Source organism: Scyliorhinus torazame, chromosome 8 (genome assembly GCF_047496885.1).
Source record: "Scyliorhinus torazame isolate Kashiwa2021f chromosome 8, sScyTor2.1, whole genome shotgun sequence".
Lineage (NCBI taxonomy): Eukaryota > Metazoa > Chordata > Chondrichthyes > Carcharhiniformes > Scyliorhinidae > Scyliorhinus > Scyliorhinus torazame.
Window position 1 is genome coordinate 173,074,235 of NC_092714.1, and position 11,363 is coordinate 173,085,597.

The 11,363-nt window shown below is 49.5% G+C and overlaps 1 protein-coding gene across 2 annotated transcripts in view; it reads left to right on the forward strand.

Moving 5' to 3' along the window:
- rae1 (ribonucleic acid export 1) overlaps nt 1-11,008 on the forward strand; it is a 58,969-nt gene extending 47,961 nt beyond the window's left edge. The window contains exons 12-14 of one of the 2 annotated variants that reach the window (XM_072514525.1): nt 7,821-7,906; nt 9,482-9,524; nt 10,812-11,008. In XM_072514525.1, the coding sequence (XP_072370626.1) occupies nt 7,821-7,906; nt 9,482-9,509 (114 nt within the window). In that variant the 3' untranslated portion in view covers nt 9,510-9,524; nt 10,812-11,008. The remainder of the gene's footprint in view (nt 1-7,820; nt 7,907-9,481; nt 9,525-10,811) is intronic. The other variant, XM_072514526.1, reaches the window with a different exon arrangement.
- Nucleotides 11,009-11,363: the final 355 nt, after the last annotated feature.

Here is an 11,363-nt window from a genome sequence, read left to right on the forward strand (position 1 = left end):
AGCCAAATCTCCTCAACACCTCCCACAGATAATCCCACTCCACTCTATCAAATGCTTTCTCGGCATCCATCGCCACCACTATCTCCGCTTCCCCCTCTGGTGGGGGCATCATCATTACCCCTAGCAGCCTCCGTATATTCGTATTCAGCTGTCTCCCCTTCACAAACCCAGTTTGGTCCTCATGGACTACCCCCGGGACACAATCCTCTATCCTCATTGCCATTACCTTGGCCAGAATCTTAGCGTCTACATTTAGGAGGGAAATAGGTCTATAGGACCCGCATTGCAGCGGTTCTTTTTCCTTCTTTAGGAGAAGAGATATCGTTGCCTCCGACATAGTCGGGGGCAGCTGTCCCCTTTCCTTCGCCTCATTAAAGGTTCTCATCAGTATCGGGGCAAGCAAGTCCACATATTTCCTATAAAATTCAACTGGAAATCCATCCGGTCCCGGAGCCTTCCCCGCCTGCATACTCCTAATCCCTTTCACTACTTCCTCTATCTCGATCTGTGCTCCCAGTCCCACCCTCTCCTGCTCCTCCACCTTAGGAAATTCCAGCCGGTCCAGGAAGCACATCATTCTCTCCTTCCCATCCGGGAGCCGAGCTTCGTATAATCTTTTATAGAATGCCTTGAACACTCCATTCACTCTCTCCGCTCCCCGCTCTATCTCTCCTTCCTCATCCCTCACTCCCCCTATTTCCCTCGCTGCTCCCCTTTTCCTCAATTGATGGGCCAGCAACCTGCTCGCCTTCTCCCCATACTCATACTGTACACCCTGTGCCTTCCTCCACTGTGCTTCTGCAGTACCCATTGTCAGCAAGTCAAATTCTACGTGTAACCTTTGCCTTTCCCTGTACAGTCCCTCCTCCGGTGCCTCCGCATATTGCCTGTCCACCCTCAGAAGTTCTTGCAGCAACCGCTCCCGTTCCCTACTCTCCTGCTTTCCTTTATGTGCCCTTATTGATATCAGCTCCCCTCTAACCACTGCCTTCAGCGCCTCCCAGACCACTCCCACCTGGACCTCCCCGTTATCATTGAGTTCCAAGTATTTTTCAATGCACCCCCTCACCCTTAGACACACCCCTTCATCTGCCATTAGTCCCATGTCCATTCTCCAGGGTGGACGCCCTTCTGTTTCCTCCCCTATCTCCAAGTCTACCCAATGTGGAGCGTGATCCGAAATGGCTATAGCCGTATAGTCCGTCCCCCTCACCTTCGGGATCAACGCCCTTCCCAAAACAAAAAAGTCTATTCGCGAATAAACTTTGTGGACATCGGAGAAAAATGAAAACTCCTTACTCCTAGGTCTGCTAAATCTCCACAGGTCTACTCCTCCCATCTGCTCCATAAAATCTTTAAGCACCTTGGCTGCAGCCGGCCTCTTTCCAGTCCTGGATCTCGACCTGTCCAGCCCTGGCTCCAGCACCGTATTAAAATCTCCCCCCATTACCAACTTTCCCACCTCTCGTCCGGGATGCGTCCTAGCATGCGCCTCATAAAATTGGCATCATCCCAATTTGGGGCATATACGTTTACCAAGACCACCGCCTCCCCCTGTAATTTGCCACTCACCATCACGTATCTGCCCCCGCTATCCGCCACTATGGTCTTTGCCTCAAACATAACCCGCTTCCCCACTAGTATAGCCACCCCCCTGTTTTTCGCATCTAGCCCCGAATGAAACACCTGCCCCACCCATCCTTTGCGTAGTCTAACCTGGTCTATAAGTTTCAAGTGCGTCTCTTGTAACATAACCACGTCTGCCTTAAGTTTCTTAAGGTGTGCGAGTACTCGTGCCCTCTTTATTGGCCCGTTCAGCCCTCTCACATTCCACGTGATCAACCGGGCTGGGGGGCTTTTTACCCCCCCCCCCCCCCCCTGTCGATTAGCCATCCCCTTTTTCCAGCTCCTCACCCGGTTCCCACGCAGCTGCCCCCCCCCCCCCAAGGCGGTGCCCTCCCGCCCACCCCACCCCATCCCGGCTCCCCCCTCTCCCCAGCAGCAGCAACCCAGTAACTCCCCCCCCCCCCCCCCCCGCTAGATCCCCCACTAGCGTAGTTACACCCCCCCCCCATGTTGCTCCCAGAAGTCAGCAAACTCTGGCCGACCTCGGCTTCCCCCCGTGACCTCGGCTCGCACCGTGCGACGCCCCCTCCTTCCTGCTTCCCTATTCCCGCCATGATTATCATAGCGCGGGAACAAAGCCCGCGCTTCCCTTTTGGCCCCGCCCCCCATGGCCAACGCCCCATCTCCTCCACCTCCCTTCCTCCCTCCACCACCACCTGTGGAAGAGAGAAAAGTTACCGCATCGCAGGATTAATAACATAAAACTCATCCACTTTGTTTCAAACGTTCTTTTTTAATAACCCGCTTATTCCAGTTTTTCTTCCACAATAAAAGTCCATGCCTCATCCGCCGTCTCAAAGTAGTTGTGCCTCCCTTGATATGTGACCCACAGTCTTGCCGGTTGCAGCATTCCAAATTTCATCTTCTTTTTGTGAAGCACCGCCTTGGCCTGATTAAAGCTCGCCCTCCTTCTCGCCACCTCCGCACTCCAATCTTGATATACGCGGATCACCGCGTTCTCCCACCTACTGCTCCGAGTTTTCTTTGCCCATCTAAGGACCATCTCTTTGTCCTTAAAACGGAGGAATCTCACCACTATGGCTCTAGGAATTTCTCCTGCTCTCGGTCCTCGCGCCATCACTCGGTATGCTCCCTCCACCTCCAGCGGACCCGCCGGGGCCTACGCTCCCATTAACGAGTGCAGCATCGTGCTCACATATGCCCCGACGTCTGCTCCTTCTGCACCTTCAGGAAGACCAAGAATCCTTAAATTATTCCTCCTCGCGTTATTCTCCAGCACCTCCAGTCTTTCCACACATCGTTTATGGTGTGCCTCGTGCATCTCCGTCTTCACCACCAGGCCCTGTATATCGTCCTCGTTCTCGGCAGCCTTTGCCTTCACGACCCGAAGCTCCCGCTCCTGGGTCTTTTGCTCATCCTTTAGCCCTTCGATCGCTTGTAATATCGGGGCCAACAGCTCCTTCTTCATTTCCTTTTTAAGTTCTTCCACGCAACATTTCAAAAACTCTTGTTGTTCAGGGCCCCATGTTAAACTGCCACCTTCCGTCGCCATCTTGGTTCTTGCTTGCCTTCCTTGCCGCTGCTCCAAAGGATCCACTGCAATCTGGCCACTTCCCTCTCCTTTTTCCATCCGTTTCCAGGGGGGATTCCCTTCTGGTTTACCGCACAGTGCTTCTAGCCGTTAAAATTGCCGTTGGGGCTCTTATTAAGAGCCCAAAAGTCCGTTCCACCGGGAGCTGCCGAAACGTGCGACTTAGCTGGTCATCGCCGCGCACGGACGGCCTGTGCTGTATTTTCTATGTGCAAATGGTTCGCTGGTCCCCTTGAACAATGCTCACATCTATCCTCTATTCCTGGGAAGGAACCACTCATAGGTACTAGTGTCAAATGCGCTCTATGCACCACTTTGAACTGTATTAAACTTAACTGCACACACGAGGAGGTGCAGCTAACCCTATGCAGAGCCTCACTCCGCAATCCCCCCCCCCCCACCCCAAACCAAACCCACTATTCCTCTCACCTCCACTTTACCACTTACCTCCCCTCCCCCCACCCCCCCACACACACACACTCCCTCTGGCTTATGGGCTGTTGGCCACAAACAGGTCTTGGAACAGATTGGTGAATAGCTCCCATGTTTTGTGGAAGCCCTATTCCGACCCCCGATGGCAAATTTTATTTTCTCCATTTGGAGAAATTCCGATAGGTCGGGCAGCCAGTCCGCAGCTTTGGATGGTGCTGCTGATTGCTAGCCGAGCAGGATTCTCTAGTGGACGACTGGGGGACACAAAGGCAAGGCACCAGCCCTCCTCCCCATAAAAGGTTCTGGCTGGTCTGATGCCTCAAAGACTGCAACTCCCAGGCATGGCTCCATCCTCATCCCACAATCTCGGACATCACCTCAAAGAAGGCTGTCCAGAACCAACAAGTCTGCGGCATGACCAGAACATGTGGCTATGTTTGTCGGGCCTCTTTGGCACTGTTCACATTTGTCCTCCAACTCTGGAAAGAACCTACTTATTCGGGCTCTGGTTAAGTGAGCTCTGTGCATCGCTTTCAGCTGCATTCGGCTTAGCCTCGTGGAGGTGGAGTTGACCCTGTGCAGTGTTTCGCTCCAGAGTCCCCACCTATATCAAACCTAGGTGGTCCTCCCATTTTTCCCTGTCTCATCCAGTGGTGAGTGTACCCTTCCCAATAGTCGTCCATACACGTCCCCGCAGTTTCCCTTCCCTAGAATGTCCGGGTCCAGTAGGTCCTCTAATAGCGATTGTTGCGGTGGTCTTGGGTATGTCTTTGTTTCCCTATGTAAGAAGTTTTTGACTTGCATATCTTTAATATGTTTCCCCTGGTCAGTTAGAACTTCTCTGTCCGTTCCTCTAGTGTTGTCAGTTTGTTGTCTGTGTAGAAGTCCCTAACTGTCAATGTCCCCATATCCTGTCTCCACCTTCAGAAGGTGGTGTCCATTTTGGTGGCGCGAACCTGTGGTTGTTGCAGATGGGGGCCTTAATGGACATCTCGGTTAAACCAAAGTGCTGTTGTAGCTGATTCCATGACCAGAGTGTGGCTATCACCACTGGGCTCATTTGAGTGTCTAACCGGTGGGGATGGGAGCACTGCCGTGGCCAGGACCCAGAGTGACGTCCCTGTGCAGGAGTCCTTCGTTCTTGCCCATTCGGCCTCAGGTTCATTTATCCATCCCTTTACTCTTTCCTCTGATGATGTCCAGTGGTAATGTTGCAGGTTTGGGAGGGTTAGGCCCCCGATACTTCTCATTTTTTGGAGATCCTTGGGTTCTTCTCACCCCCACTGAGTTGAAAAGGGCCTTAGGGATGTACATCGGTATGGATCTGAACAGTAAGAGGAACCTGGGTAGTACATTTGCCTTGACCGCCTGCACCCTCACTGCCAGGGAGAGTGGGAGTGCATCCCACCTCTACAGGTCTTTTTTAACTTCCTCCACCAGGCTGGTCAGATTCCACTTGTGGATCTGTGTCCAGTCATGGGCAATTTGGATCCCCAGGTAGCGGAATTTGTTTTGGGATGGTTTAAATGGCAGCCCCTCCAGCTCTGCCCCTCCCCCTTTGCAGGTTCACAGGAAAATCTCATTTTTGCTCAGTTTGAATTTGTAGACCTAGAGGGTTTCCAACTCTTTCAAGAGCGAGGAGCAGGTCATCTGTATAGAGCGAGACTCTGTGCTCCCTGTCTCCTCTTTGGATCGCCTTCCAGTTCTTCGCCGCTCTGAGCGTGATCATAAGTGGCTCGATTGCTCCGGCGAACAGCAGCGGGGACAGTGGGCATCCCTGCCTTGTGCCTCTGTGCAGCTGGAAGTACTTGGAGCTGGTGGTGTTGGTCCGTATGCTCGCCATGGGAGCGCTGTACAGAGTTTCACCCAGGCACTGAACCCCGTTCTAAGCTTGAACCACTCCAGTACCTCTATGAGGTACTTCCATTCGACTCCGTCGAAGGCCTTTTCTGCGTCCAGAGATATCATCACTCCTGGTGTTCTCTCTCTGAGTGGGATAATTATCACGGTCAGCAGGTGCCTGATGTTCGATGTTAGCTGTCTACCCTTGCAAAGCCATCTGGTCTTCTGCCACCACCTCTGGTACGCAGTTCTCCAGTTGCTTGGCTAGGATTTGGCCAGTATTTTCACGTCTACGTTTAGCAGCGAAATGGGTCTGGAGGACCCGCACTCTGTTGGTCTTTGTCCTTTTGGGGTATCAACGAGATTGAAGCTTGTGCTAGTTTAGGTGGCAGAGTGCCCCTTGCCAGCGAGTCCGTGAACGTCTCCCGCAGGGGGCCAGTGCTGCCGTACATTTTTGTAGAAGTCCACCGGGAATCCATCTGGTCCCGATGTCTTCCCCGCCTGCATGGAGGTGATGTTCTCCATGACTTTCCCAGTTGTGGTGTTGCTTGCAGCCCCCGTTTCCTATCCCCCCCCCCCACAACTGATGTGTCCAAAACATTTTCATCCCCAAGTCCCCTTCATGAGCTCGGAGGTACACAGCCCCTGGTAGATGGCCTTGAATGCCTTGCTGACCTTATCCGGCTCCGCTACTAATTTGCTTTTGCTGTTTCTGACCTGCACTATTTCCCTTGTGGCTGCCAGCTTTCTCAGCTGGTGAGGCAGCAAGCGGCTGGCTTTGTCTCCGTGTTCGTACAGGGTCCCCTGTGCCTGGCAGAGTTGGTACACTGCTTTCCTCGTGGAGAGCAGGTCGAAGTCCATTTTTAGCTTTCCTCTCTGCCAGGAGCTCGATACTCAGACCTCACAGTATTGCCGGTCTACCTCCAGTATGGAGTTGATTAGCTGTAGCCTAGTTGCTCTCTCTTCCCTATCTCTTATTATTTGTAGCAATAATTTCCCCCCTCATCACAGCCTTCAGCGCCTCCCAGAGAGTGGAGGGTGAGACCACCCCGTTCCGGTTATTGGTAATATACTCAACTATGGCCTGTGATATTTTCTCGCAGCCAGGAGGGCGGTGTCCAACTTCCATGGGGGGTGTTGGGCACAGCCTGTCTCCAACCTCACATTCATGTGATGTGGAGCGTGGTCGGAGATCACGATTGCGGAGTATTCCACTCTTGCTATTCCTGGAAACACTGATTTCCTCACTACAAAGAAGTCAATCCAGGTGTATAAGTTATGTACCTGGGAGAACAAGGAGACCTCTGTCTCCCCTGGGTGGGTGAACCGCCATGGGTCCACTGCCCCCACCTGCTCCATAAATATGCCGAGTTCTTTTGCCATATTACAGGTCCTCCCTGTTTTCACATTCGACCTGTCTGTTCATGGGTCCTGTACGCAGTTAAAGTCGTCCCCGTTCCTCACCCCCCCACCTCCATGATGTCGGTGCGTATCTATGTCGGGGATTTCCACCATTCTCTTCTTTATAAACTCCGTATCGTCCCAGTTGGGAATGTACACATTGACCGGGACCACTGGTGCCCCGTCCAGGACACCACTGACGATGACATACCGTCCTCGTCGCCATAAACATTGTCCTCTTATTTAACAGTATGGCTACCCCCCTAGCTCTCGTCTCCTAGCAGGAATGGTCGGTCTGTCCCACCCAGCCTTCCATACCAGCATTCAGTCCCTCCCTCAGGTGTGTCTGTTGGAGGAAGACTGTCAGCTTTCATACTTTTCAGATGGGCGAAGACCCTGGAACTTTTCACTGAGTCGTTAAGTCCCCTGACGTTCCAGGTGACTATCCTGATGGGGAGGATTTTCCACCTACCTCCTGCAGGATCAAACATGTTTATCTTGTGGATGCGCCCCTGCACTCCAAACTTTCCCTTTGTTAGGGAGCCATCCAAAATGGCCGCAGTCACAGTTCTCATAGATGCCGGGTACCTGCGCTCCGGAGGGTTTCCCTTTGTCCAGTGGCCACCCAACATGGCTGCCATAATACACTGTTCACCGTGTACTTTTACTTTAAAGAGACTTTGCTGTCAGTAGAGTTCAGTTGATTAATCGGTTATAAAAACATTTGAACGGGGGCGACACGGTAGCACAGTGGTCAGCACTGCTGCCTCATGGCCCTGAGGGCCCGGGTTCGATCCCGGATCCGGGTCACTATCTGTGTGGAGTTTGCTTATTCTCCTAGTGTCTGCGTGGAACCCAAAGATGTGCAGGGTAGGTGGATTGGCCACGCTAAATTGCCCCTTAATTGGAGGGGAAAAAATTATCAAAACATAAATAAAATTAAAACATTTGAACGTCTCGTTTTCAGGGCCATGAATATTTTAACCCACAGAAGAAGAATTACATCTTCCTGCGTAATGCTGCAGAGGAATTGAAACCTAGGAACAAGAAAGGGTAAGTACCAGTCAGGATTCCTGCTGGGAGCCAACTCTCAAAAGCTATCTCCTGATTATCCAGACTATCTCAATGTTGGAGGTGGGAGGGTGGAATCAGTGTGAAGTGTCTCAGTGGATTCCACTATTATCTGGTGCCATATTTATCATTCCTGCAATTGATGCACTAAAGTGCACAAGTGGTGGGAACTGGGGATTATTTTCCTTTGCAAATCACCCAGATCCATTGCTTATCACCAGATCAAAAACAAACAAGCAAAGTCACCCATGTCACATTAGTCCATCCATCTCAGTAAATTATTGCTCAGCACTACCGCAGCCTCCCGAGTTTCTCTTAAATTAGGAGTGTTCATGTGACCCTGAGGTATTTCAGCCGCATTTATACTTGGATTATTTCCTATTTTGGCCTGCTCAATTTCTGCTGGTCAGCAGATTTGAAAGGAGGCTGTTCTTGATGCTGTTAGCTAATTGCCAGTCTTTTGAAGATGGGGATTGTTGGTATTTCAGCCCAAATGTCGACAGCTTTGAATGTCAACCCAGGTGTTCCACTGAGTTACCAATGCGGAAATGATCTGTAGTCCCTCATATTATTCAGAAGCATTTGATGAAACCAGACCATTCTGAAGAAGTAACATTCCTTTCAGTTCAATTTTGTAAATATTTTACTGGAACAGCAGTGAGCACAGCCTCTTTAAACAAAATACCATTGGAATATTAAAGATTCATTGTGAAGAAACTAAAGATAAGAACCCAGAATGTTTATTTATTGACTACATGAAGGGCTTCCTTGCTGTTTAGCTGAGATGCACACACCAGGAAGGGTCTGCGTCTGATTCCAGCTTTCATTTGGACAGGCTGGCCTCAGCCATGGGTGGTAGTATTGGGGCCATGGGAAAGTTATGCAGGTGGCCCTACTGCATGGGGTGGGGGAGTGACAGAGGTAAGAATTAGGATAGGGTTATTGGTTTCCGTTGCTACCCATGAAGCATGTACACGGGCACGGTTAGCCTGGAATTAGCCACCCAGTCTGGCACATTAAAAAAATGAACGTTTCAAGCCAGCACCAGAGGAAAGCCGTGGAATCCTGTCACCACAAGAGTCAACATAGAATCCCTACAGTGCAGAAGGAGGCCATTCAGTCCATCGAGTCTACATCGACCCTCTCAAAGAGCACCCGACCGAGGCCCAAACCCCACCTATGCTCATAAATCGATCGAGGGCAAATTTATCATGGCCATTCCACCTAACCTGCACATCTTTGGAATGTGGGATGAATCCAGAACACCCGGAGGAAACCCACGGAGAGAAAGTACAAACTCCACACAGTCGCCTGAGGTCAGAATCGAGCCCGGGTCCCTGGCGCTGAGACCGCAGTGCCACAGCTACAGGTGGAGGGGAGAGCAGACAGACATCTTGTAATGTCTTCCCTCTCGTTTGATCCTCTAGTTCTTCCCAGCCCCTACTTCATCTCCTCCCCCTGCCTTCCCAAATTCCTGATATTCATAGTTCTAAAACCTAAAGCAGGTGGCCATTAACATTGGTCACCATTGTAACAGTTGGTTTTTTTCTTCAAAAGACGCACAGTTGGTGACATCCGTTCTTGAGTTGAAGAATGCACAGTAAGTACGCTGTACTGCTTCTATGTGGTTTAATACCAGACACTGCTCCCACAGGACGGAGCTCCTATTGCTCTTTGGCCTTCACTTATTTGTTACCTGTGGTATTTCTTTTGAGCAACTTCTCCAGGGGATTTTTAACTCTCTATCTTTACTGGTGTTGGAGATGTCTGGTGGCACCACTATTACTTATTGTGGTGAAGTCCACTTAACACTTAGCAGGTTAAAAATTCAAAGAACCTTTTATACCTGCACCTGTTGTTTTTATTCCGCTTTAATTTTCAAACAGTTCATTCCTTTTTAAAGAATGTTTTCCACCTGGGCTGCACATCCTGTCTTCCTGACAGACTAAACATCTATTGTTTGAATCTTTATTCCAATTTCTTATTTCAGTCTGCCAGTTGAAAGCCTCCAAAATGTATGTGTAGATTTTCTCCCTGTCCAATGGGTGTCAGCCAAATAACATAAAAACTGGCCCCACTTACCTGCTGCCTTTAAAGGGAAGTTAGATAAGGAACAATATACTTGAGCTTCTAGAGCAAATTTCACAACCGAACATCTCAAAGAGCTTTACAGTTAATAAACTAATAAAGTCACCATAGTCCCAGATGACCATAGGCAGCTTTCTCCTTTGAGGGAGAGAGCTGATTGGTGGTGATCTAAGATCACCATACTTCGGGTGAGGGGCAAGGTTGAGAAGACGGGGCTTTCATGAATCACCTCAGCTCGTTAATGAGGTAATTCTAAAGTGTAGTTCCTGATATGATGTAGGAGACGCGAGAGACAGGAATCAAAGAATATGTTGATAAAGTGACATAAAGGTAAATAGTGGGAGGAAACTTGTGTAGAGCATCAACACTAACCCAACTGTTGGGCTGGCTGGCTCGTCCTTATACATTCATTGTAATTCACAATGTAACTGGAGGAGTTCACTCAGATTGCAGGGGGATTGATAAATGCAGCAGAGGGCACTGAAATTGGCATTGGGCACTTAATTGAGATAAAGCATTATCGGAGCGAATCTCCTTTGTGTTTTTTCCACTCCATCAATGTTTGAAGTTACATTGACAAATCTGGGGGTAGGCAGAGGAGATTTACTCCCTGCAACCAACCTCCCTTTCACATTGAGTGCAATCTGGGCTGGGAGCTCTTGATGTTGACACATGGTATCCAATGAAAACCTCACCATTAATTTTACTGTACTAAGACAGGTTTATCCCCAAAGAATTGGGAAAGGGATCAGCTGGTCGCAGTGTGTAATGTTCACGTTTCTTTTTTTTTCCTTTACAGGATTTGAACACCAGTTGGTGATTTCCAAAATTGTTTCAGAAGCAGAGCCATCGGGGAAAGACACTTTTTTAACACGTGGAGCCATAGCTACAGCTGCTGTCTTGATTTCTGTCGCTCTTGCTGTTCTGCTGGACCACACAGCATGCCTTGTATTAGATTGTTTCGTATATTTTCCCATAATAAAAGTTTTCATTCAATTACTTTGGGTTGTCTTTGAAATGTGACGGCAGCAGGGAAGAAAGAATTCAACAATGTCTCTGTTTTACACCTTGCAACAATTGCCGGCATATCTTCAAATGGGTGCCAGGAGCCGAGTAGGGATTGCAATTCTTTAAGCACACACTATTGGGAAATGCAGCATAGGAGTCAGCTGCTGAATCATTTGCACTACTGATCTTTGACTATCACTAATATAATAAATACTGTGTTGTTTTCGGAAACCAAAATAAGGAGGAAAATACTTGTTAATATAAATGATTAAAATTAAAATTTTATTTGCAGGGTTAAATTTGACCATGACAAATCTTCAAGACATTTTAATATGGTTCAGAT